This window comes from Tiliqua scincoides, chromosome 4 (genome assembly GCF_035046505.1).
Source record: "Tiliqua scincoides isolate rTilSci1 chromosome 4, rTilSci1.hap2, whole genome shotgun sequence".
In the NCBI taxonomy this organism is placed as follows: Eukaryota; Metazoa; Chordata; class Lepidosauria; order Squamata; family Scincidae; genus Tiliqua; species Tiliqua scincoides.
In genome coordinates this window covers 96608282-96636189 of record NC_089824.1, presented here as the reverse complement: position 1 = coordinate 96636189, position 27908 = coordinate 96608282, and the positions used below count along the sequence as shown (strand labels likewise).

The following is a 27908-nucleotide window of genomic DNA, read 5'->3' as shown; positions in this document are numbered from 1 at the left end:
CCTCCTTGGGAGTAAGCCGCGTCAGTGCACAGAGGTCCGCCAACACATGGAGGCTGAATCCAGCATTCGTGGTGGCTTACTCCATGAGCCTTGCATTGGCCTGGCTTGGGTGAAACAAGGCTCTGGGGTGGGCGGGAGGGAGGCAGGAGGGAGGTGTTCCTGGGCAGGGGAGGGTGGGGGGAGGGCAGGCAGTGGGCAGGCAGGGCTGGAATCCAGCAGTTATGCTGGATCCCAACCCCCATTACCAGGGAGGTAGGAGCAGCTTCAAGCCACTCTGCTCTCCTTGGACATGTGCCACTTCAGGAGGTGGCACAAGTCCGAGGAGACCCATAGGGGCCAGAGCACTTTACCCAGGGATGAGGGGAAAGTTTCCCCCTGCCTCTGGCTGAGCTGCCTTGGGCTCCTATCCTGCGTTGCATACAGAACAAGCTTCTTGTCTTGCCTGTTCCATTGCAGGGTAGGATTGCACCCATAGTTGAGTATTAAAACAGATGCATTAAACATTGAAACACTGAAAACAACAGTGAGACACAATCATTTTGATACAACACAACTGAGCATATAGAAAACAATTATATTTTTCCTTGGTGTTTAAGGTTGAGTTGGCAAATGCCTAGGAGACGTATGTGGTTATATTGTGACCCACTGGAAGCCAGCATGAGGCTATCTTAAGACACTTGAAGTTTTTGAAAACTTGATTTCTCCTTGTGCTAGGAAGGATTCCCAAATGTGCCCATAATTGGACATAAATAGATATAACTAGCTACTTAGGAAGACCAATTATCAACATGCATTCAGCTCAAGTGTGGACTGATTATTATCATCTAAATTTTCTATTAGCTATTTCATGATAGCATATGTCTTCTTACTCTTCATAAAGCCCCACACTCATAGATGGAGCAGCATTACTGTTGTCATTGATATTATTAACAGTATTGGTGTGGTACAATTTTTATTTGCTTTTGAAAAGCACTGAATAAATTATTGTATTTATATACTATACTATTCATCTAGTTCTGAATTTCTTTGAGCAAGGATATGACACTGTGTCCTGATATTTCAGGCTCATTCAAAGGACATTCATGACTTCTGTGTACTATGTTGCTCGGAAGTGGTCTGTGTTGTAAACATACTACTTCCCAGCGAAAACAATTGTACTATGATCTGATCCTTTCTTTATTTGTACTGAACTCAAAATGTCAGGCTCAAGAGAGCTGCACAAAAGAAAGAATAATTTTCTCTTCAAGGAAATTCACAGCAGCATCACAAACACAGGATTTCACAAAGGAGAGATCTGCCAAGAAGTAATAAAATCAGTAGAGGAGAGGAAAAATAACAAAGCAAGTGTGACTGGGCAGAATGCTTTCAACCAGAAGAAAGACAGCCCTGACAAAACTGGACAGGGAAGCAAGCAGGCAGCCACAGAAAGGATTTGTTAGCCTTTTATTTGGGATACTGTACTACTAAATCAGATTTAGTATATTTGGAATACTGTACTACTACCAAGGGCTTTGGGTAAATGTGCAAGTGTGGTCCACAATTCATGTGTTGTGGTACACAGTTTTTCCCATGCATCCACCACACATATGACATGTGTGTCATCCGCATACTGATGGCACCCAACTCATGTGAAGGGGCAATTTCCAGGAAAAAGCATGCCTAACTTTCGTGGCATAATATCTTCATGACCAGAGATTATCTGAAATGGCCCCTATATGCAGATGTGCACCTATATTTATGGAGGAAGGAAGATTACTGTGCATAGACTTCAGCATACTGCAACCATACCAGCTGCTGGGAAGCATACAGGAGGGTTCTACCTGGGAGGAAAATCACCTGGCTGATCACTGTTGGATACTTGGTTTGATTCAGTAGAGCTTTGCTCATGATCATCATGTAAAAATTAAACATGAACCTACCAACAATTTGATTTAAGAACAATATTTACTTTTCATTTATCTAATGCTTTTTGAATATTCAAAATGCTCAATTTACTTTGTCAAGAATTCCTTCAACAGTTTTATAAATAGGTAGTATTATCCCTATGTTACAAATGGGACTGAGTGCAAAAGAATGGTGGCTTGCTAAGGCTATCTAGCAAGTTCATGACTGAGAAGAGATTTGAACAGGGGACGGCACAGCCCATACACTTATAGCACAATCCTATCCCCTCCCCTAAGCTGGCACAAGTTTCTTGTAACGTTCCGGGAGGGGTGAGGGCAGTTCTGGGAGGGGTGAGGGCAGTCTCAGGGCCTAGAAGGGGGGTGGGACTGGCCACTGTGGTGCAGGCCAGATACCAATCCTTGTCCCTGGCCCAAGCAACATTATTCAGGACGCTCAGATTTGCACTCGCGAAATTGCAGGCACAGATTTGAGTAGCCCCATAGAGCAGCCCAAGACATTTCTCAGAGTAAGGGAATCCCTTTATTCTGAGTTCTGCCCCAGTCTACACTAACCTGCGCTGGATACAGTGCAGGCCAGTTGGCCTACCTGTTCCAGCGCAGGTTAGGATTGTGCCCTTAGCCACTGTGTCACACCAGCTCCCAGGGAAATTTAATCAACCAATTGTATGTTGGTTTTTGACCTATGTGGACATGAATGAGAAGGGTAAATAACGCACAAGAAACCAAACTGTGCTCCTAAAGAACTTGCAATAAAGGCTTTCCCAGACAAACAATATAGTGGAATGATAGAAACCCTTAAAATGTGCCATCCCAGGATTTCTGACTAGTCTACCTAGACTAGTCAGGGGAATAATAAAAGCTTCTTCAAATACATTAGAAGCAGGAAACCTGCCAGAGAAGTGGTTGGCCCTCTGGATGGTGAGGGAGGGAAAGGGGAGATAAAAGGAGACTTAGAGATGGCAGAAAAATTAAATGAGTTCTTTGCATCTGTCTTCATGGCAGAAGACCTCGGTCAAATACCGCCGCCGTCTGAACAGCCTCTCCTGACCAAGCAATTAAGTCAGATAGAGGTTAAAAGAGAGGATGCTTCAGACCTAATTGACACATTAAAGATCAATAAGCCACCGAGCCTTGATGGCATCCACTCAAGAGTTATTAAGGAACTAAAGAATGCTGATCTCTTGACTAAAATATGCAACTTGTCCCTTAAAACGGCCACAGTGCCAGAAGATTGGAGGATAGCAAATGTCACACCAATCTCTAAAAAGGGAAGGAGAGGGGACCCAGAAAATTATAGACTGGTCAGCCTAACATCTATTCTGGGTAAGATGGTGGAATGCCTAATCAAAGATAGAATCTCAAAATGCATAGACGAACAAGCCTTGCTGAGGGAGAATCAGCATGGCTTCTGTAAGGATAAGTTTTGCCTCACAAACCTTTTAGAATTATTTGAAAAGGTCATGTGGATGCGGGAGAATCTGTGCATATTATATATCTGAACTTTCAGAAGGCGTTTGACACGGTTCCTCACCAAAGGCTACTGAGAAAACTCCATAGACAGGGAATTAGAGGGCAGGTCCTCTCCTAGACTGACCTGGTTGAAGACCAGGAAACAGAGAGTGGGTGTCAATGGGCAATTTTCACAATGGAGAGAGGTGAAAAGCGGTGTGCCCCAAGGATCTGTCCTGGGACTGGTGCTTTTCAACCTGTTCATAAATGACCTGGAGATAGGGTTGAACAGCGAGGTGGCTACATTTGCAGATGACACCAAACTTTTCCGAGTGGTGAAGACCAGAAGCGATTGTGAGGAGCTCCAGAAGGATCTCTCCAAACTGGGAGACTGGGCAGCAAAATGGCAGATGCGCTTCAATGTAAGTAAGTGTAAAGTCATGCACATTGGGGCAAAAAAAATCAAAACTTCACATATAGGCTAATGGGTTCTGTGCTGTCTATGACAGATCAGGAGAGAGATCTTGGGGTAGTTGTGGACAGGTCGATGAAAATGTCGACCCAATGTGTGGCGGCAGTGAAGAAGGCTAATTCCGTGCTTGGGATAATTAGAAAAGGTATTGAGAACAAAACAGCTAATATTATAATGCCATTGCACACATTTAATGGTAAGGCCACACCTGGAGCACTGTGTCCAATTCTGGTCGGCACATCTCAAAAAGGACATAGTGGAAATGGAACAGGTGCACAAGAGAGTGACTAAAATGATTACTGGGCTGGGGCACCTTCCTTATGAGGAAAGGCTACAGCGTTTGGGCCTCTTCAGCCTAGAAAAGAGGTGCCTGAGGGGGGACATAATTGAAACATACAAAATTATGCACGGGAAGGATAGAGTGGATAGAGAGATGCTCCTTTCCCTCTCACACAATACCAGAACCAGGGGACATCCACTAAAATTGAGTGTTGGGAGAGTTAGGACAGACAAAAGAAAATATTTCTTTACTCAGCTTGTAGTTGATCTGTGGAACTCCTTGCCACAGCATGTGGTAATGGCATCGGGCCTACATGCCTTTAAAAAGGGATTGGACCAATTTCTGGAGGAAAAATCCATTATGGGTTACAAGCCGTGATGTGTACGTGCAGCCTCCTGATTTTAGAAATGGGCCATGTCAGAATACCAGATGCAAGGGAGGGCACCAGGATGCAGGTCTCTTGCTGTCTTGTGTGCTCCCTGGGGCATTTGGTGGGCCACTGTGAGATACAGGAAGCTGGACTAGATGGGCCTATAGCCTGATCCAATAGGGCTGTTCTTATGTACTTGTGTGTCTGAGCCATCTGTGGGAATATCCAAAGGCTGTGAAGTTTAATATTTACAAGAGGTCAACTTGCATAAAAATGGGGCTCTTATGCTGACATAACTAAACATAATCATGATTTCTGTCTTAACTAGTTTGATGTGGGAGCAGGGAGGATGTGTGAAGGGGAATATAGGGGATGAGTTATACAACCAGGGCAGGCAGAACCCACCACCTCCCCAATAAGTTAACACCCTTGCACTGTTCTTTAAACAACACCATGAGAGAATTCTAAAATCCTACCTGCTTGAATCATATGCAAGAAAATTACAGTACTTTTTAATGGGGGAGTAACATACAAAATCTTCACTCCTTTCCTTCTCACTATGGACACCATTACTAACTAACCATTGTTATCAAATACTAAAAACCTTTTCCTTGGTGTAAATGTGGAATAGATCAGACAACCTGCTATTAAATTGAATCAACAAAATTAATTTATATAAGTAATAAGCAGATTGCTTTTGTTGCTTAAATGTTTTGCTGGCTTACTTTAACTTTAATCCTAGCTCTCAAGAATGACTAGACCTTATGACTACAGATTTGTTTCTGGAGAGTAAGAGAGGTCTAAGTCTAAGGTTTCAGTCTAAGTCTTACTGAAAACAGTGGGCTTTCTTCTGAGTAAAATAAATAACACCATTTTCAAACACCTCTACCTGTGACTAGTTCAACACCTCAAGTAATTGAAAAGTCAATTACCCCTCCCAATCTGCACTCCAGTCACACACATTGAAGGCTTTGTCTGGAAACCCATTTTGCAAAGGCATTATCTAGAAGGCCTTGTCTGAAACCATTTGATACTCCAGTCAAATTCAGGATCCTGGACATTCCCAAAGTCTTCCCTCAGGTCCTCTCATCAAAGGCCTCAGAATATTCATTCTTCTGCTGAACCACCTGAAGATGCCAGCTGACTAGTCAGCTCCTGGTTCTTAGTTCAGAAGCAGCTTCTGGAAATGCTTCCTTAGTTCCCCCCCACCCCCACGCCCAGTTTCTTCAGTGATTATCAGTCACAAGTTCCAGTCTTTGTGCCTACTGGTCCACAGTTAAAAATCAATGAGAACTCTTGGAGAAAGTTTTGAAAACCAATTGGAAAGAGTCACCTGCTGACAAATCAAAACTGAAGGTTATGATGCCTTCTGGACCACTGAGATAGTTCTGGTACACTCAAACCTCCACAGTTCTGCCATCCTCAAGTAGCTGGTGTACATTATTGTGACAGATAACACTCCACTTTTTCTCCCTCAGCACAGCCTTTCTCAGTAAGGCTGATACAACATATCCATTCTTTCACAGAATCCACCAGCTATGCTTTAGGCTTTAACATGAGATTCTGCTTACAAACAAATTACCTCTGAAACCTGATTCTTTACATCCAGCTATCTGAAAGAGACAGAATGTCAGATTTGTTAAAAATTACATTTTAACAGGAAGCATTTTGCTTACCATCCCAAAGAAGCCAGGTCTATCCTCTGGCACATGGAGTTCTGGGAAAATGTTCTCCAAGTACCACTTGAAATCCTTGCATTTCAGCTTCTTTTGAAGCAGTCTTCTTTCCGTCACATCTCCATATGGCTCCTAAAAAAAAAAAAAAAAAAAGCCAGGACAAAACTTTAAACACAAGGAAAGCTGCAACAAACTTAAAAATGCCAAAGGGAAAAAGGGCCCTCTAATAATCTGAAATGTGCATGAAGTACTTAGAACATCTAAATCAGGCTTGTACAACTTGTGACCACTAGCAATGTATTATGGCTCAACAGATGCTTGATAAATCGCCTGCTTCTGCTGCCTAATTGGGATTACATAAAGAAAGAGTGTGAGTTAAAAAAATTCTCGCCTTCCTCTACTATTTTAAAGTGTGTCCAAAATAGGACATTATCATTATTACTGCTATTATATGCTATTTCTAATTCAGAGGCTGTTTTCACATTCAAAGACTGAATTAAGAACAGGTTGCTTACCTGTAACAATAGTTCTTTGAGAGGTCATCTGTGTGGAATGCAGTGAACTTCTGCATATACACAGAATCAACCTCAGAAACTTCTAGAGGTTCTAGAGAATGCTTTATCCAGCATTCTGTCCCTGCACTTGAGTGGAGAAATTCCATACACTGTGCTGTGCCTCAAGCATGGGTAGAATGCTCAGTTCCTCAGTTACCGAACTGCCCCATTGTTCAAATTAAGAGGGGTACAGAAATTTGAGTCAGATTTGCAGTATAGATGGTCATGTGCCCACACAGATAACCACTTGAAGAACTATAGTAACAGATTAGCAACTTGTCCTCCCCCTTTGCGGTCTCTGTATAGTCAACACATAGTGGGCCCAAGATAGTTTACCCCTTTACCTGGAGGAAAATGCAGGTCAGTCATGGGAATATTCTCAGTATGCCTAAACAAAGTATCAATTCAGGGCATAGTGTCCGAAGAAAATTAATGGCATAGACCACATTACTCCTCTGCAGAGCTCCAGGAGCGAGACAGTTCACAAGCTGGTGGCAGAGGATGAAATCTCTCTGGTGGAGTGACCTTCAAGGAGGCCAGAGGCCTCCTCTTAAATAAGCAGTGTTAATTCCCAATTGATGCAGAATGTTGAGACCACTCAAGGCAAAAAAGGCAGTATCTGGTCTCAACATCACTTTGTCCAGGTGGAACCTGATGAATGGCAGGTTAGAACATGCGCAGTTCACTAGACACAGGTAGCAAGGTGACAGTTGTTAAGAACACCATCTTAAAAGCTAGCAGGCAAAGGCGCACCATAGGTTCAAAAAGCTTTCCCATAAATTAGGACAAGACCAATGACAAAGTGGAAGTTTGATCAGTGGAAAAAAAGTTGGTTAGACTCTAAAAGAATCTTCTGATTAGGGGGTTAGAGTAGGAGATATTGTATACCACCACATGGTAGGCTAAGGGAGAAATCCTAACCCCTTATGTCAGTGCTTTCCAGCCAATGGGATATGTGCTGCATCCTGCTGTTAGGTGTCACTCACGGAGGCCTCCACAAAGTAAGGGAATGTTTGTTCCCTTACCTTAATAATAATAATAATAATAATAATAATAATAATAATAATAATAATAATAATAATAATAATAATAATACAGGTATTTCTATACCACCTTTCTTGGTCCTCAGATTTCTCCTCAGACTTTATTCAAGGCGGTTTACATAGGCAGGCAAATTTAAATCCCCGAAGGGATTTTTACAATTTGAAAGGTTCTATCTTTCAAGAAACCACAACATTCAGATGTTTCTTTCTTGATCTGGTCGCACATTCTGGCCTCCATCCTCCCACTCTCAGAGCAGATGGAATAGCTCGGCTCAGCCTGTCAGCTGCTTCAAGGTCGCACGGTGCAGGTGGCCTCGAACTGGCGACCTTTGGATGTTATCTTCAGGCAAATGGAGGCTCAACCCTCTAGACCAGACCTCCTTAGAGCTGCATTGCCTTTATGTTGGTGCTGGAAAGCACCGACATAAGGGGTTAGGATTGCGCCCAAAGATGGCTTGCCAAGCCAGTCAATTTGAGTTCATTGCAGTATTGCATTATGTCCTGGACAGAAGTATCTGCTGGATGCTGCATAAACCCAAAAGTATTTTCACTTTCTCAAGTAGGTTTTGTATGTCAAGGATTTTCTGGAGTGAGCTAGGATATTATTTGAGCTCATCCTTGATGTGGACTAAGGTTGGATCCTCCATTCTATCAGTTTCAGTGTCTTGATGCTGTGGTGAAGTATTCAACATCAATTCTGGGACAGGAAGTTTGGGTGATAGGGTAGACTATCGCTTAATGGAACTAGAAAGATATTCTGTATGGAACGGGGACTGCATTCAGCCTGGCCACAATGGATGGAAAGACATAACCTTAGTTGATAAGAAGAGTCCACAGTCGCAGGGAAAGTAACACTTGGTCCAGAATGATCAGCCATTTGCACTGTGAATACACCTGAGGCCTGAACACTGATAGGAACCATCTCTATAAGGGCCTCACGTACAGATGTGCCAATGAAATAACTGCTGTGCTAGATGCCACATGGCCTAGGAGCTGTTGGATATGATGTTCAGGTTGGGACAGTGATTTTTGGAATGCTGTGATGAAGGGATATTATCTTCCAATCTCTTGATTCTGGGAGGTAGGTAGTGTATAGAATTCAACAGAACTTCTATAAACTAGATCCATTGTCGCTGATGTACAGTAGGATCAGGGATGTTAGCAGGATCAGATGCTTTAAGTGTTGCTGATTGGATTCTGCCACCATGAGCCAATCATCCGGATAAAGGTGGTCCCTCAGCATGTTTATCCCTCAGCATCAAAGGCATGAGGCAACCACAGCCATACATTTTGTGAAGATCCTTGTTGCTGTGGAAACACTAAAGAGAACATTTGACATTGGAAGTGTTCAGTGCCAAATGCAAAGCACAGATACTTCTGTATCATGCTCACAATACTGGTCCAGCACTTTTTGATATGGAAAAGTGATAATCCCCTATCACTGGGCCCCCATTGTTGAACCTTTCCCAGTACTGCCTACAGTGATAACAGTTACTCAATGAATCTAGACAAGTCAGGTGGCTGACAAAAAAAATAATTGGCACAGAAAATATAAGCAGAAAGATAAGCAGAAAATAAAGTTCCCAGATGCAAACTGCTGAATACTTTTCTCTAACCTTAACTAGTTACACTGTCCAGGAAAAGGGGGTCTGATTCTTATGTTCCTTTAAAGTTTAGGTGATCCACAAAGGGGGCAATGGCCTCCAAAATATCCTGGACGCAGCAGCTTGACTTGGATTTTGGAGTCCCAATCTACATATCTCTAAATGCAGAAACAGGCTCTTCATTAGCCCTGCAAGGGTGACGGCGCATACATCCCATTCCCCATACCATCTGCCAAATATCTATTTGATCCTCTGGTGGGGGTGAAGAGATCCATTTCTAAATGTCCACATCTATGCCCTTGCCTTAGCAGAATTAAAAATACATGAAGCTTGATTGTATCTAGCTCATCAATAGATTATTTTGCATCTACTAATTTGTATGTATTTCTCAACATAGTCACTGTTAGTACCATTGTAAACTTTATCACCTGTGATTTTACTGTTCAATAATTTCACTGATAAAGATATTAAGTTGTAAACAAAAACAATGTCCTATCAAAATCTTATGGGAAGCACTCTCATGATTTAATAAAATCCCATCAGGATCTTTCTGGTGTCATTGTAATCCTTGTTCCTACAATCCTTACTAAGTTTTAGCTTTTCTAATATGAAAAGAGATTACCAGATCAAACAAGCTGCAGTTATCGAACTAAACATTTTTACAAGATTATAAACTGGGCTAAAAAAGGCTATTACCAAATTTGTTTTGTAAAATGAACCCTGAAACCAAACAGATTGGCAATTTAATTTTGCCATCAAATTCTTTACTGATAGAGTTGAGATATATATTGTAACTGTTTCATTAACCTAGTCAGAATATGTAGTTTATAATTACTAGGATTATGGCACACATTCTTTTTTTTCAAATTGGCACAACACTAGTGTTTCGGATTCTCTGGAATTTTATCAATTTTGAGGAATGGATTAAGAACCCTGTAATCAGTGCTCAATGTACTCTGTGTAGAAAAAAAATTAAGATTCTGCGCCATGACAATCCAAATTCTGTGCCAAGAAAAGCTGAATACCATGCCCTGCATAAATTATGTGAAGTAAGCAAACTTGCATACATTTTCTTTATTTTTGCAAAACGTATTCTTCCCCTTGTGCAATTTTGCATGATTTATTTTGATTTTATAGTTTACAGGCAGAACCAAATTATTTTGGGCACTGGCGCTTCTCCCCAATGCAAAGCTTTTCAATCATCACCCTGGCTTTTAAGGTTTCAGCAGGTATTACTCTGACATATACATTCACAAACTTGAGACCTAGAAATGTACTCTTTATTAAAATGAAAACTGAAGTTCTCAGGAAAATAGTGAGGTTTTCTGCGTTTCATCAGAACTGCAGCATATGAACAATTCTGTCTTCATTAGCCTTGTTTCTCCCTTCCCTCCTTTATTTCATCCAGGTTAAAAACTGAGAGCCAAAGCTTCTCAGAGCAGGGACCTGTCTTTTCTGCTATTCTGTGCTATATAAATAACCATGTTCATTTTTATGCCAGTAGAAAAAGGTATAAATTTGCACGATGGTGAATTCAGGTACTACACATGGAAAGCAACAAAACATTCTTATGGTCCATCTCACCTCCAAGTGTGACACACACAAAGCTTACCATGCGTGCATGTGGATTTCTGTGGTAATAAATCTCTTTGTAGTCATCCAGCCACACTTCTGCAGCACGGACAGAGTTAGCCAGAGCCTTTGCCCGTGAATAGGGAGCTTGCTTTGGGAAAACATGGCCTACATGAGAACAAGGATGGATCTCAAGTGTTCCTCCACACTGCCAGATCTAAATAAAGCAACAAAACACACGTATGCAAACTTGTACTCTTCTCCTATCAATTGGCTGAAATTACAACTGTCCCAGAAGCTACTCACATCACTGAAGCTCAATCCTATGTTTGGAAAGTACAGCAGAGGCACTAGCCCTGCCTGACATAAAAAAATATCTTCCCCTTTCTGGTAGCTAATTTTGGATGACACTACTTGTCCTAGCTTCTACAGATGCTTTAATCAATTATAGATGAACTGTGATTTTTTTGAAAAATCAGCAGCTTAATATACAATTAAATACAAAATTCAAATACTTACAGTGGTATCCAGCCTGATAGCATACCATACTATTTCCTTACACCTTGATTTCTTCCCCAAGAATGATAAACTTCTCAACTTTTAAGTGAGATCCAGAAATCTGCAGAATGTGTGTTCTACCTAACACTAAGTTTATGAAATATGAGCTGGTACTAACTTTCAACAGAAAGAGCATATGGGCAGAATCATTTATCTTTATATAGAATGCAATTAGCTTGCTTAGAGGAATATATCATACGAGTATATACGAGTCAGCAGGTGGCTGCAGAAGGATAAGAGCATAGAAGAAGCTGACAGGGTGTTCTTACCATTAAATAATTATTGCCTCATTTGTGCATTAGATGCATCCACTTGGATACTATCTAAAGATCAAAATGGGCAATTCAAGTTGTGCCATCTGACTGAAGAATTACAGTATGCACTACATTTCTTTGGAACAGGAAGCAAGATCTGTAGATTCAGCTTTCAAAGTGCTCCCTATTGCAAGTTCCATAAGGCCAGAATGATGAACTCCTATATTCTCAGGGACAATTCTATTCTCCTTGATCTGGGAAGCCGGAAGTATATTTTGCAATGAAACCCAATCCATTAAATCTGCACATCTGCTGCCTTTGGCTCCTTCCTCTGCCTGTGAACAGTACAACGACTTGCAGAGTAGGCAGCCAAGCACTGAGGCAACAGAATGTCCAACTGCCATCTCTCAGCAGCTTACCAGGCAAAGCTGCAGCAGTTGCTCTTGGAGAGTGAAAAGACCTGCAGTTCTTAGGGAACAGAATAAGGAGCATACAGCCAGACAACACACCACCCAATTTTTATCAGCAGCTGGGAGGTGCCATGGTATTGGAATTCCACAATGACCTGTTGAGAACTGCATTTTTGGTTGGTAGGACAACCTGATCCAAAATGATGCCATGTGTCAGAAAGAGTAGAAGCATCCCCCATGAAATTCTACTTCTACCCTTTTGTAGAAGCATTCCCAGTATATTATGGTTGATAGTATTTTACGTAAGCAACCTTGGGGGCCCTTCTGGATCAAAAAGTTAGGCAGAAAACAAACATTCTTGATAATAAAGCTGGTGCCACCTAGTAGAAAGAAAAATACAGTAACAGAAAACAGTTTTATTGGCTACATAACGCCTGCAGGCCACTAAATAGGCATGCATTTATTACCTCCAGAAACTTGTCCAATCCCCTTTTAAAGGCATCCAGGCCAGATGCTATCACTGCATTCTGCGGCAAGGAGTTCCACAGACCAACCACATGCTGAGTAAAGAAATATTTTCTTTTGTCTGTCCTAACCCTCCCAACTCTCAATTTTAGTGGATGTCCCCTGGTTCTGGTGTTATGTGAGAGTGTAAAGAGCATCTCTCTATCCACTTTATCCTTCCCATGCATAATTTTGTATGTCTCAGTCATGTCCCCCCTCAGGTGTCTCTTTTCTAGGCTGAAGAGAACAGTTCTAGCAGAACTGTTTCGATTTACCCCAGCAGAGACTCTCTCCCAGTGGCTATTTGCTAGTGCACCCCTTGTGTTTCTTTCTAGATAGTGATCCTGTTGGGACATGGCAACACTCTTGTTTGCTATGCAAATGCTCCAAAAACTTTTTTTTTTGTTGAAAGGCAGTATAGGAATATTATGAAAAGGAAAAAAAAATTTATGGCAAAAACAACTGAAGCGCTTGAAACAAAACTTTGTCCTCAATGTTAGCATAACAGCTAGGAACAGACTTATTAACATCTTAGGCAACATTAGCTCTTGTACATTTCCTTACCGAGACAATTTCTCATGCAAGAGACACAGAGACAAATGAAGCAGGAGTAGGGATGTTTTAGGGGAAAATTTCCAGTAACATCACTTACCCGGAATGAAAACTCAAGATTTTCCCCTCCCCAGACTTCCATTCCCGTGTCATAAGAGCCAAGATAGCCAAAGTAATTCTTGTTGACTGCAAACAGTCCACCAGCCATAGTTGGAGACCTATCCAAAGGAAAGTAACTCTTGCATTAGCTAGTATACAATTTCTCTGCATCAATTAGGCACCACCCTCTAGTTTTACAACTCAATGCCATACCATTAAGGATGCAAGCCTACGCACACTTCCCTGGGAGCACACTCCACAGAATTCAATGGGACTTACTCCCAAGTAGACATGAGGGTACACTAATTTTATTCTCTCCATCGCCCAGACTAAGACAACTTAGGGCGCAATCCTAACCCACTTTCCAGCACCGACATAAGGATTGGCAGCTCCTAGGTAGGGAAACAAACATTCTCTTAATTTGAGGAGGCCTCCATGAGTGCCCGCCAACTGCAGGATGCAGCACACGTCCCACTGGCACAGTTATGCCAGTGCTGGAAAGTGGGTTAGGATTTGGGCCTTTGTGATTAGTCATAGCTTACCTGAAATCAGGAAGCAGGATATTAAAATGCTACAGGCAAGACAAACGTTGGCCAAAAATGGTTTGGGCATATTATAATCCTGCCTCCATGCATGTAGAGTAACCTGTGATTAGACTGTTTCAACTGTAGTTTTCACTAGGCTTTCATATTTTTTAAAACTTTAAAAGGATAAGAGTTTAAGGAACGGTATAGAGCAGAAGTATATACAAAGAGTTGATCCTCGTATATAAATTAATATACTTAAAATCTACCCTCCAGATAATTGAGGAGGACTGAACTGGACACATTTCTAGTTCATCTACAGGTAGTACTGTGGTCTTAAAGGCTGGCAATTTTCCATGGCAGCCAAACCCGTGGAAAGAAAAGATCTAAGGGAAAAGTACAGAAATGTAAGAAAGGAAAGATCATACTGATATAGCACACATAAATCAGACATTTTTATTTACGGTTAGATTTTTTTTAAGGAACCCAGGGAGGTATGCACAGTTCCTTCCAATTTTATCCTGAGGTAGGTGAGGCTGAGAGAGCATGAACAGCCCAAGGACTGAGTAGGAGACTGAACACCTGATTTCCCCAGGTTTAGTCTAGCTAGCATTCTAAATTCCTGGCTCCTTGAAAAAAGGACAAAATTATAAGGGAAGGCACAGAATGAACTGTGGCTAGTCAAAGATGCAACAACCAACACAAAGAGATTTATATTAAATATGTTAGAAGGAACTGAAAAACAAAGAATTCACTGGATCTATTGCTCAAGCCTAAAGATGACACAGGGAAGATAAAGAAACAGCTGAACTAATCAAAGCCTATTTGTTTTGGTCTCCAAAAATGAAAGCAATTCTGGGAACATCGGTTCAAGAGGGATCTTGAAAAGCTTTCAAGTTTCAGATAGTTACAATCATGCGAGGAAAGCTGAAGGAATGGTATGTTCAGCCTTCTGTTCATTATGTTGGATTTGGCTTGTTTGTTCAGCTCATGGCGGTTTTTTTGTCTGTTAAATTGTTTTTATTTAAATTGTAAGCCACCTAGGTCAGTGTTTCTCAATCAGTGGTATGGATACCACCAGTGGTACTTGAGGTGATGTCTGGTTGTACTTGCAGGACCCCTGGACACCTGTCGCCTGACAGCAAGACTAGGAACATAGCACAACAAACAGCGGTTAGAGGCTCGGCTTGGCAGGCAGAGCTCTGAAGTATGCTTTTCAGTGCTCGAAAAAGCCCTCCCATCCACCCTGATACTCTTAGGCCCAAATCCTAACCCACTTTCCAGCACTGGCATAGCTATGTCAATAGGACATGTCCTATTTATCCTGCAGCTGGGGGGCACTCACAGAGGCCTCTTCAAAGTAAGGGAATGTTTGCTTCCATACCTAGGAGCTGCATTGCCCTTATGGCATTAAAGTAATCTGGCCTCTGGCAATAAAGTAAGCAGTGGTTCACCCCTTCCTGAAAAAGCCCTCTCTGGACCCCTCTATTTTGGATAATTATCAGACAGTTTCGAACCTCCCATTTCTGGGCAAAGTGATCGAGCAGGTGGTGGCATCTCAGCTCCAGAGGATCCTGGAAGAAGCAGATTATCTGGATCCCTTTCAATCTGGCTTCAGCCCTGGTGTTGGGACGGATACAGCCTTGGTCGATGACCTATGCCAAGGGCTGGGCGGAGGGAGTGCATCCTTGCTAGTCCTTTTGGACCTATCAGCGGCTTTCGACACCATCGACCATGGTGTCCTTCTGGGACGGTTGGCTGAGGCGGGGATCAGGGGCACTCTTTTGCAGTGGTTCCGGTCCTTCTTGGTCGAAAGATCCCAGATGGTGGTACTGGGGGACTCCTGCTCGGCACCCTGGCCCTTGAGGTGTGAGGTGCCACAGGGTTCTGTATTGTCCCCAGTGCTGTTTAATATCTACATGAAACAGCTGGGAGAGACCATCTGGGGATTTGGAGTTGGGTGCCATCAGTATGCGGATGACACCCAGCTCTATCTCTCCTTTCCACTGGACTCCAGGGTGGCTGTCTCTGTCCTGGAGCGTTGCCTGGAGGCAGTTGGGATCTGGATGAGGGTGAACAAGCTGAAATTAAATCTGGACAAGACAAAGGTCCTCTTGGTTCAGAAATCCATGATACAGGTACTGGACTATCGCCCTGCTCTGAATGGGGTTGCACTCCCCCTGAAAGAGCAGGTTCGCAGCTTGGGGGTTCTTCTGAACTCGCAGCTACTCCTGGATTTCCAGGTGCCAGCTGTGGCCAGAGGTGCCTTTGCTCAGCTTCAGCTGGTGTGCCAGCTGTGGCTGTACCTGTCTCAGGCGGATCTGGCCACGGTGGTCCATGCCATGGTGACATCAAGATTAGATTATAGTAACGGACTCTACATGGGGCTGCCCCTGAAGACAGTCCGGAAGCTACAGCTAGTGCAGAATGCGGAGGCTCGTGTAGTTGCTGGAGGTCGGTGGTTTGACTTTGTCACACCGCTACTCCGGCAGCTACACTGGCTGCCGGTTCCTTTCCAGGCTGAATTCAAGGTGCTGGTTTTGACCTTTAAAGCCCTAAACGGCTTGGGACCAGCGTATTTGAGAGATTGCCTTCCTCCGTATAGTCCGGTCCATTCTCTGAGGTCATCAGAGCGGGTCCTGTTGGTTGTGCCGCCATTAAGAGAGGTGAAGGGGATGGCGACCAGAAACAGGGCCTTCTCGGTGGTGGCACCTGCTTTATGGAATTCCCTCCCCTTTGAATTGAGGACAGCTTCCTCATTATTAGCTTTCCGGTGGGGCCTAAAGACATTTTTATTTAGAAAAGCCTTCAAGGCCTTATAAGGGTTGTTTTTATAAATTAATGTTTTCACTGTGCGTTTTTGTAATTGCTGATTGCTCTGTATTTTTTATCTTGTTTTTAATTGTTTTTCTTTTAATGTTTATTGGTTTTTTATTCTGTATTTTAATATATTGTAATGCTTTTATTGCTAGCCGCCTTGGGTGCCCTTCGGGGAGAAAGGCGGAATACAAATCAAATCGATCAATCAATAAAGTCATTGCTGGAAAGTGGGTTAAGATTGTGCCCTTAGTGCTGTTTGTCACATCGCATCTGGCCTCCCAACCCAGAAGTAACTTGTGATGATGTCATTGCCAGTTATTTCCAGTGGTGCTTTGAACAGATGGATTATGTGAAGTGGTACAGCAGAACACATTGATGTAGGTGACTTCTTTACAGGAGTAGAAAGGAAGCCAATAAACTTTTGAAGTAAAAAGAAAAATTAATTTGTGGAATTTGTTTCCTTAAGGCTGCGGTTTTCAAACTCTCAGGGAGTTTGAAACCCACAGTAAGTCTTTGCGGGAGCAGGGGGGAGGCAGCAGGATCCCCAGGATTGCGTTGCTCAGGGGGCTGCAGGGACTGGGGTGCACCCTCCACTCCCTGCAGCAGCCATCCCTGGGTGCGGGGAGCAGTGCACGAGCACCTGCAGGGCTCCCCAGGTCAGGAAAGTGAGAGTGGAGAGATTGTGCTCTGCCTCTGCTAAACCGGAAGCGGAGCGCGATCTCTCCACTCTCACTTTCCCTGACCTGGGAAGCCCTGCAGGTGCTCGTGCACTTCTCCCCGCACCCAGGGATGGCTGCTGCAGGGACTGGAGAGTGCACCCCAGTCCCTGCAGCCCCATCAGGAGGGAAAGTGGAGCAATCATGCTCTACTTTCGGTTTAGCGGAGGTGAGGCACAGTCGCCCCACTCTCACTTTCCCTGACCTGGGGAGCCCTGCCGAAGGTCGCGCAGGGCTCCCCGCACCCGCGGGAGGCTGCAGGAGGATTGGGCAAGTGTACCCAAGCCCCTGCAGCCCCCCTGAGCCTGTACCCTGAGCCCCTTAAGGGGAAAGAGACCAGGACCCTCAGGCTGGGGCATTGTGATGCCCCAGTTTGAATGTTGTGGCATTAAGGTGTGGCAATGGCCACTAGTTTGGATAGCTTTAAAAGGGGTTTAGACTTGTTTTCTATGAATTTTTTCATCCATGGGTACAAATATTTCCTTTAGAGCTTTCGAGGTCAAAACCAGCAATTTGAATTGTTCCCAGAAACAAACTGGTATCCAGCAAAGATTGTGAAGCACAGATGAGATATGATTGGGTCCCAGCCGTTCATTTCCTAGCTGCTGTGTTCTGGGTCACTAACGGTTCCAAATAGCAGCCCCACAAGCACTGCAGAACTCTACTCTGGGTATTACCACAGAATGGATGAATATGACAAGGCCATGAAGTGCTGTGTCTAGTTAAAGACACTCTGAGCCTGGAGACCCATCTTCAAGGATGAAGAACACCCTGATAAAGTGGCTGGACAGGGAGGGTAGTTGTATTTATAGGTAGTGCAAGGGGCTGCAAAACATGGCAAAACTGTGATGGAAAAGTAGAGTTCAGTACAGGGGTGGCCAAACCGCCACAATTCACATATTGCTCTTTGACATATAATGTGCGGCTCTCAGAAATACGTTGGCTGAGCTCCTTTTGCATCACTATTAATATAAAAAGGTAAATAAGTAATTTTCAAGTGTTATAATTACCAGGTATAAACTGCATTAAAACATAAGCCTAATGGTCATGGTGAGTCAATATATTTAAGAAATTAAATATTGTGGCTCTCAAGCATCTCTCTTATGGCTCTCAAACATGTGAAATTTGTCATATGCGGCCCTTACATTAAGCAAGTTTGGCCATCCCTGCTTTTGTACTTTGCTCCCACTGTGCTTTTGATACTAGATATTCCTCTGGCATGTGCTATTCTTAGTGTAAAAAAAAAATCTTCCATTGGATTTCATCTGGTTTTTAAAACATTAAAAATAAAGAAAAATTTCTAAACTAAAAAAGCAGCTCAGCAATGGATTAAGCTAAGGAGTCTGTGGGATATCCTTTCTTGGATGACTTCAGCAATGAACCAGGCATGGACAAGAATCTATTAGGAATGTTTTAAGTCATCCTATCTTGAGGAATGGGCTTATAGCCCAACCCTGAGCTTTCTCATGCCTGCTGAGAAAGGCATTGCTTTTATTGCTCATCGCTGGAGCAGCAATCCCAAAGCAGCTACTGCTGTATCCAGTGGGTGCTGGGAAGCAGTAGGAGATCTCCTCAGGGGAATCCTCAAGCCCTGCAATGGGGCTTCTCAAGTCTGCACCGGCTATTTTGCTGGGGCAGACTTGAGAGACTCCGTGTTGGGCCTTCTGGCCAGACATGGAATTCAGGATATGGCAGAACAGAGCTCCGTCAATCCCACCCCCACCTGTGCCAGTTCTACCCCAACTGTCCTCCTCCACCTCCCAGAGGCCACACCACCGCCCAGCAGTTGCACTTACGCCCAGCGGCAGCACATCCTCTTCCTGCTGGCACTGGGCCTAGTAACTGACTGGCGCGGGTCCAGCGCCAGTGCTCCTTACTTGCCAAGTGCTGTAAATGGGCTTTATGGCACCCAATGATAGCACTAGGGCCCAGTGCTGGTGCTGGGCAAGTTTAGGATTGGGCTCTTAGACCTTTATCTACTGCATCTACTCCAACTTCAGTGCTGTGCTGGAATTCTGGATTTTGTTCATCACTGTGACCCCATGTCACCGCTTCTCGTCTGTAAGACAATATAGCTACTCGCGCTTCTCTGCATCAAGGACACATTGGTGGCCAGTTCCTATTGTGGTAACAAGCAGTGCTATATAAACCACAACCAGCAAAAGTGAAATTAAAACTCATGGTTTCTTGTTTCCTAGCTCAAGGCATTTCCTTCAAGTCACAGAAGTATTTGCTGAGTGCATGTCTCTTGAGCAAGTATTGCTCAGAGCACTGTGTTTCAAAAGAGCACATAAAAGTTATTTAACATCTCTACTGCATCAAGCAAATCCTGTTTCAACAGCATCAGCCCTTCCCTGTTTTGTGAATAAATGATACTGTCAAACCACGAAGAATAAAAGTAATTTCCCATCAACCTTACTGATGTTGCACAGGAAACAAGGACTGTAGATTCATATAGACACAAGGCATACAGAAGCAAGGCAAAGAAACCAGAGTCCATCACCTGTAAGGAACAAGCTCTGAAGCAGCATTCCAATAGCAGCTATTGTATATAGCATCTATCCTAATAAGAAAGTACCACCATTAAAGGCAGAAATTGGCTAGACAAATGCTAGAAAGAGATCTAAACTTCAATTAATATTATAAAGCTATATGGATATTTCCTAGTCTGATACCTTATTGAGCTTCACTAATTTTTTCATTTATAGTAATTACGTGGAACATTATCCCCTTCTGTAAATCTATATCTATAAACTTAACTAAAGTGTTAATATGTCAATTAGTGCAACCTGCTGGGCAAAGTCACTGATTGTGGCTCTGCTTTGGATTTTGTGAGACAGTCACTCCTCAAGACGTTTGCATAAACATGGCAAGACACGTCATCTCCAAACAAGCTGCCGTCTGGATTGGTAGGCTAGGATGCTTACTCACAAGTAGATCTGGTCATGGATAACTGCCCCAGTGTACTCTTACAAGAGACTGATTGAAGTCTTTCAAGGCTGCCGTTTCAAGGTCGGAACTCTTCCTCCAAGCACTTTCTATCTTCTCCATTTCACTCTCAGAGAAACATACAACATTTCCTACTCTTGGGCGTGAAACTTGTTAGACAAAATGCCATCTCCAAGGACTGGCTTGCAAGGAAGGGATTCAGGTGTCACACCAAGCAGCATGCAAATTACCTTTCTGAGAGCAACCTATCCATATGCTCCCACCACCTTTGTGCTGTCTGAAGGAGCAGACTGGGGTACATGCTCAAAAGGAGCGAGGGCCATACTCCCCCAAAAATGCTGCCAGGGACAGACACCAAAAGTGAAGGAACTACTTTATTGTCCAATTAATTCCTGATTATTCTTTTTTTAATGCAGCAGATTTTCCTCAGGGGAAAGATAAAAATGTGCAAAGAATCTTTTGGTCTAATTTACTTCTTAGAATTCCAAAGTACATGTGTACAAGAATGCCATCCTGATCTATATGGCTGTTTACAGAGAAGCTGCTAGGGCACTCACTTGGATACAATTCCTATGGCCATCTGTGTGTGTGTGTGTGTGTGTGTGTGTGTGTGTGTGTGTGTGTACGTGCTCCTCCTTTTCCCAGAAAACATTTCTAGAGACAGAGGTGGTACAGACACAGTCTCATATTTAGACCCATCACCCATTGCTTATCGGTGTACAATCTTAAGTACTACAGCTAACACAAACTGTCACTTGCTGGAGATAGTGCTCTGCAGTAAAGGTACTGCTAGGCCTAAACTAAAGTCAGAAGAATGACAGCCAGTACTTCCAGCTTTTCCCTCAGAACCCTGATAGCGGTCTTCATTGCAATCCTTACAACTGATACTTGGGGAAGAAATTAACAGGAATGCTTGAAACCAGACACAGATCAAATTACCCCAAAACAAAATACCGCACCACAAATAAGAAATGTATTATTTCTCTGATTTCAATGAAGCTTCATATAAAAAATGAAAGACTGCCACACAGACATAGGGTTTGATGTTTGAAATATTTTATATGAAAGAAACTGGAAGATCTAACACATTTCAATCTATTTAACTTGGAGTATTCTACTTCTTGAAAAAACTGAGAAATGTTAGGTGCACTTCTAAGTTCAAATGAAACAGACTGAAGTTAAACACATATTTAAAGAGCTTAAACAGTAATCCAGTGAATATTTACTTGGAAGGGTCATTAACTCAATGAAGCTTATTTCCAAGTAAATATACAACTGTATGTCTTATTAACTTCAATGGACTGTTTCATTGCTCACATTGATATTTAACCAGTAGTTTTAACTTCATTCTTTTACTGGATGTTTTTAATAGTTTTAAAATTGATTTGTTTGTATTTTGCAATTTTACATAAGTCATTTTGGAAACCCACTTGGATTGAAAGATGAGGTACATTATTAGGTAAATAGACAAAGTGGCCTTACCAAACTGCAATCCACATAAGTCTTTGCAGAGAAACCATGACTGTTGTATTTTCAAAAAATCAAATCAGCATATAGCTAGGCCCTATGAAGCATCATCTCAGTTTCTCAGAGATAATATTTTCATGTGTTCAAACTGATTTTGAAATTTATCTGTAAAGCCAACCTACAAGAATATTACAAATACTAAATACTGATAGCACTTTAAATGAATCAGTTCCCTCACTTATGTGTGGATCATGTCCCTGCACCCATCTTGAAAAAGACTACGAAGAAGAATTGAAAACAGATGGAGCATGAGAAATCCTTTTTCCCCTGATTAGTCTCAGAATCTAATACTAATCAGTAATAGATAAAAGGTGACATAGTAAAATCAGATGTCACTATTGAGCCTGCAGCCACTATTTTAGTTATTTATGCTGATCAAACAAACCTAATATAACAGGAGTGATACTACAAGGGATCAGCTCAGCTGCATGAACCAAACAACATTCAAAAAGCAGAGTCAGGTTGGCTGTATACAAACTATTCTTAAGAAGGAGAGAACTCAAGGTTGATCAAGGACAGATGACACAATTCAGAGCATCTGATAATGGTGTATAAGTTAGAGGGACATTACAGCAGCTATGGTCATATGCAGCAGTTCCCAAACTCTCTGGAAGTTTGGGAGCTGCTGTAAATTTTTTGGGGGGAAGAGGAAACACAGCGATGTGATCAGAATGATTGTGCCACTGCCAGGGCTTTCAGGGACATTTTTACACTTACCTGAGCTTGCTCTGGCCTCTGGGGGAGTGCAGAGAGCCCTGCGGACACATCCACAGGGCTCCCCAAGCATTGAAAAACCTAAAGATAAAAATTGTGACCCACTTCCAGTTTTCAATCACAAAACTGGAAATGGGTCATGATCTTTATTTTTAGATCTTACGAGGCTTGGGGAGACCTGTGAGGGTGTCTGCAGGGCTCCCTGAACCTCCAGAGGGCAGCATGAGCTTAGGTAAGTGTGAAAATGCCCCTGAAAGCCCTAGCAGCTGTGTTATCGTCTTGACAATGTTACTTTATCCCTCCTCCCCACCCCTTAAAGAGGCACAGACAGAGCTTCCCTGGCTGGGGCTTTGTGACATCCTAGTTTGAGAACCTCTGGTCATATGAATTTCTAAGGAGTAACAAACAGAAATGGTCTGCTTTCTTTCAACAGAAAACTGCTCTATATAGAAGGAAGATCAGCTACGACATCCACAAAAAGTTCAGTTTCTCTGACAGAATGATACCAGAGGAAACAGCACTAAAGGAAAGAGCTACTACTGTGAAGTATCATCAGCTCTTTGTGGCAAAAATTTACACATGAAACTGCCTTACACTGAGTCAGACCATCTAGGTCTATACCATCTACACTGACTGGCAATGGCTTTTTATGGGTGCTCCAATTTAACCTTGGTGATAATTTAACCTGCTCCAATTTAACCTGATGGCCTCCATCTAGTCCTCAAAATGGCAGCTGGAGAGCCTAACAACAGCTTCCATTTGTAGTCTATTGGCTGCAATCCTAACCTCACTTTCCAGAGAGTAAGCTCCATTGAACAAAACAGGATTTACTTCTGAGCAGACCTGGTTAGGATTATGCCTTCTGTTCCTTACAGAAACAATAGCATTGCCTATCACCCAAGGCACACATCATTTTGTTAAAAGTCTGGCATCATGAATAGTTTGTCTTTTGTAACTACTATCACCACTTGAAATTAAAATGGGGAGAAAGCATAAATTACTGGCTTTTAGAGGAAAAAAAAAATAATGAGTTGCTATTGCTGAATGAGTTTGTTCAGCCTTATTAAAGGGCAATTTGGAGGGAACATTTGGTATTTAGTGAAGATGAATGTGAAAAACCCATTCCAGATATGCCATGACTCATTTGTAACCATTATGCCATTTGCCATGGTCCTATGAACTAGACATCAGTTGATCTTTTATCCATGCCCTATCAATATATTCTCACTTTCTTCCATCTCCAGAACCACAGGCACATCTCTCTGTGTAATGAGAAGGGTACTACACAAGAATATATTCACCACAGGAAAAAGGAAGGGTTACAGATATCATATTTGAAAGGGGAATTTGTATCAGTGATATGACAACTTAGAGATTGATATTTTATAGTGCAGCTATAACAGTCAGGGATGAGAGGTAATTTTCAGTTATTAGCCATCCAATAGGTGTATCCTATTAAAATACATTTCAAACAAAGAAAAAAAGAATCCTGACCTGATGACATCAGTCTTGGACTTTCTCCGGTTTTGCTCCCTCTGTGGGATGACATGCCAATCGAAGACTAATCTCCAGTCAAACCCACCAATCTGCGGCTCCCCAGCATTTCCCAAATATTCAAATGTGTTCCAGTCAATTACATCAATCACAGGACAGACAACTGCTGTGGGCTCTTCTTTAATTCTAAGTAAATTTATAAAGAAATACTGCATTAATTGCATGAGTAGTACATGGCAGAAATGACAAACATCAAAGAGCATTATGGAAGTAAAATAAAGCACTTACCTATTTATAGATTAAGTAATTTACTGGTGAATGTTTTCATAATGCATTTTTAAAAATAAGCAAACATAAGATGACACCTTGCCTCTAGCCCACCTTCTCTTAAACTTTCGAAGCTCACCACTCCTCAAAACCTACCGTACTATCTGCTTGCTCCCTATGATCCAGCACCAAGTTCTGTTTGGTGGGAGTGTGTATAACAAATGGCTGAGCATTTCTCCACTCATAGAACATCTGCATATGGAAGTGAAGATATATGAAAGAGTCTTATAGCAGAAGTGTTCACATTTCACCTTTGTCCCTATAAATCATATTCTCTTGTTCAGTTTCTCTAAGCCAGGGCTTCTCAAACTCTGGGTTGTGACCCACTTGGTGAGTTGCAACCGGACTGCTGGTGGGTTGCAAAGATGAAACTGACAAGCTGATAATGTGAAGGAAAATTCATGGAGCCCTATAGAAAGTTAAACAGCCACACTGCATGTTTACTCGTGACTGGACAGCCATGCCTTGGTCCATTGCAGAGTACAGGCTGAGAAGAACCCAATGCCACCAGAATGGTCCTGATCTGATTAACGTAGGCCCCCAAAAACATCCAAGAAGGAAGTCCCTCCCTCTAAGCTGACAAATGTATTGAGCACTATGGAAAGCGAAAAAAGTCAAATGTTTGCATTTACTCATGAGTAAGCAAATGTCCCTTGGCTCCTGTTGACGGTCAGGCAAAAGAGAATGCAAGGCCATCAGAATAATCCTGATTTGATGAATATATGTATTATGTATGTATTGGCAACCTTCAGTCTCGAAAGACTATGGTATCGCGCTCTGAAAGGTGGTTCTGGCACAGCGTCTAGTGTGGCTGAAAAGGCCGATTCGGGAGTGACAATCCCTTCCACACCGGGAGCAAGTGCAGTCTGTCCCTGGTCTGTCTCCCTGGCTATGGGCCTTCCTTCTTTGCCTCTTTGCCTCAGACTGTTGGCAAAGTGTCTCTTCAAACTGATGAATATGGAGCTCAACAAATGAGCCAGAAGGAAGCCTCACTAATATAAAAAGGATAAAAACAGAGGCTTCAACTGGTAAGATGAAACTTTTTACTTTTTTAGTTTCTCAAAGCTAGGTAGGTGCTAATAGTTTGCCATTTTAAAAAGTGGGTTCCCGTGGTTTAGGAACCACTGCTTTATTGGAAAGGGTTGTTGTCTTCTCCAGACTCTGCCTCCCCTCCGTGGAGCCTCATTTCCTCTCCTCATCACTCTGAAGTTTTAATGCTCTTTAGAGATAAGCTTTGAATCTCAGTCTAGCCCATACAAAAACCATGTTGGATTTAAAACTGATTTTGTCCCAAATCACACTGAACTGATTTATATATAGGAACTTAAATTGAACTTCACACTTGATAAGGCTGAAAATCTTACTGCTTGTGGGGTGAGGCAGCAGGCTACAGAGAGAATTCACATGGTGAAACAGGGCTGGCTGCACCATGTCATCTCCCCTTATTTAATTGTTTAATTTAATATTTTTAATTATTCATTTTAATTTATTTATTTATTTATAGCCAGCCTATCTAGGAAAAATGGTGCCATTTCAGTACTTTTCATGGGCAATTTCAGTGCTTGCTGCATTCTCAGGAAAACACTTCCTGCTTGATTATGTCTCTTCAGGCCATGACACCACTTCCAGGTTAATGACATCACTTCTGGTGGGTTCTGGACAGATTGTCATTCTGAAAAGTGGGTCCTGGTTCAAAAAGTTTGAGAACCACTCCTCTAAGCATTAACCTCAAAGGGCAACTGAGCAGCTACTTCCTCTAGCCACTGCTTGCAGTTTTCACAAAAACACTCAAAAAGTGAGCAAACGAGATATTTCAGCAAAAGGGAATGAGTCCCATTTGCTATTGTCTTTCAGCAGCACATCACTGTCAAAGTTCCAAGATTAACTGCCCAAATTCCGGATGTATTGCAATCCACCTGAGGAATCTCATTCCATGATCTGTGGACTAGTTCTCACCTAATGAAATGCAACTGCCCACATATCATCAGTACCACAAGCCTAATAAACTTAGCAGTCAGTCTGAACAACCAACGAACCAGCTTTGTGCACAATAATGTCTGTCAAGTGCAGATGAGGCACAAGAGCTGAGTTTAGCAATTGTGTTCAGCAGAAGTTAAGCAAACACTCCAACTGCTGGAGATTTTCAGACTGTTTAGCCAACTGGAGAGTTCTCTCCAGTTCTCCTGATTCCCATTTACAACACTCAGTGTGAAATGAGGAAATAATCTGTGGAGACTGTAGAGACAAAAATAATGGGAAATGTTATTTCTCATTGCCTTTTCCCCTTTCTCAGAGACACCATCGAGTTGGACTAAAGAGAATGAAACTTTTACTTGCAACATAATGCTGACAGGTATTGGTTAGAAATGTAAGCCATTAAATGAAGTTGCACAGTAATCTCTTCAGTAATAGGGGCAACATTTTGCATAAATGTTAAAAAGGTAAGACATTTCTATTGTTGCTATCACACCCTTCTCTTTTTGCAAAATCATTTCCAAGAACAAAAAGGAGAAGCAGTTGCAAAGGCAGAGCAGAAGGACAACAGAACATTCCCCCCTCCAACAGTCCAAAGCACAAGGAGACCCGTCTTACTCACTCTCCAGTGCAAGCAGCTTCAAGTGGCCAAGCCTTCCTGACTGAGTCGGTCAGTGAGATGGCCACACTCCAAGCAGACAGGCAAGCTACAGGCTGGTTGCGAACCAGCCAAGGAGAAGAGGAGGAAGAAAGAGAAGGAGAGAGAAGATGCTGTCAGAGAAGGTTGAAGTCCTATACACTCACTGAATTCCATTGGACTTACTCCTGAGTAGGCAATCATGGGATTAGTCTGTAAAAGAACTAGTATAGCAAGGGTGGGTTATTCACAGGCATTAAAGCAAAGCAGCCCAAGACAAAAATCTGCAACAATCCCTACAAGGGCCTGCCTTAGGAGCTGCGGGGCCCAGTTGGGAAAATTTTTTTTGCGGAGCCCCAGATTCACAGCCAAAATCTGCAAAATCTTAGTGATATAAATATAATTTAGACTTTATATCTCTATGGTAGAATGGAAAACAATATAAATGTGCACTTAAAAAGTGCATGCGAGTTAATGGATGAAATGGATCTAAGCACATTTTAATATAAAATTGCATACATGGAAGCCTACAAGTAAACAAAATGTACAGATTACCTAGGAAAAGAAAATAGTTACAAAACCACTTGTTTTAGTGACTGTGAAATGATTTACTAAAAATGTTGATTTTATTTTTTGTTTAGGAAAAAAAATATCAAAATATCCACTGCAATGTGTTGTCGTATGTATTTATCAAGGCTGGGTTACCCTAGCACAGATCCCAATTGGGAGCCATGAGTCCAATTGGCTTAAAGCCATCCCTGAGCCCTCCTCAAGAATATGTCTCCTGTTTCCCTCCCTGGCTAGCAAGACGCAGCAGAAACCACATTGAGTCCCTGCAGTGCCATATATTGGGGGGACCAGTATAGACTCAACTGCTTCATCTTATACTGCTCTAGTGCCACCACACTCCCCAGTTTCTAAATAC

At 42.4% G+C, this 27908-nt stretch overlaps 1 protein-coding gene across 1 annotated transcript in view; it reads right to left on the bottom strand.

The window, feature by feature from the left end:
- GALNT12 (polypeptide N-acetylgalactosaminyltransferase 12) overlaps positions 1 to 27908 on the bottom strand; it is a 45925-nt gene that overhangs the window by 3864 nt on the left and 14153 nt on the right. The window contains exons 4-7 of the mRNA XM_066623565.1: positions 24046 to 24231; positions 13303 to 13420; positions 10965 to 11141; positions 6152 to 6283 (exon numbers count right to left, since the gene is read on the bottom strand). Of these exons, the coding sequence (XP_066479662.1) occupies positions 6152 to 6283; positions 10965 to 11141; positions 13303 to 13420; positions 24046 to 24231 (613 nt within the window). The remainder of the gene's footprint in view (positions 1 to 6151; positions 6284 to 10964; positions 11142 to 13302; positions 13421 to 24045; positions 24232 to 27908) is intronic.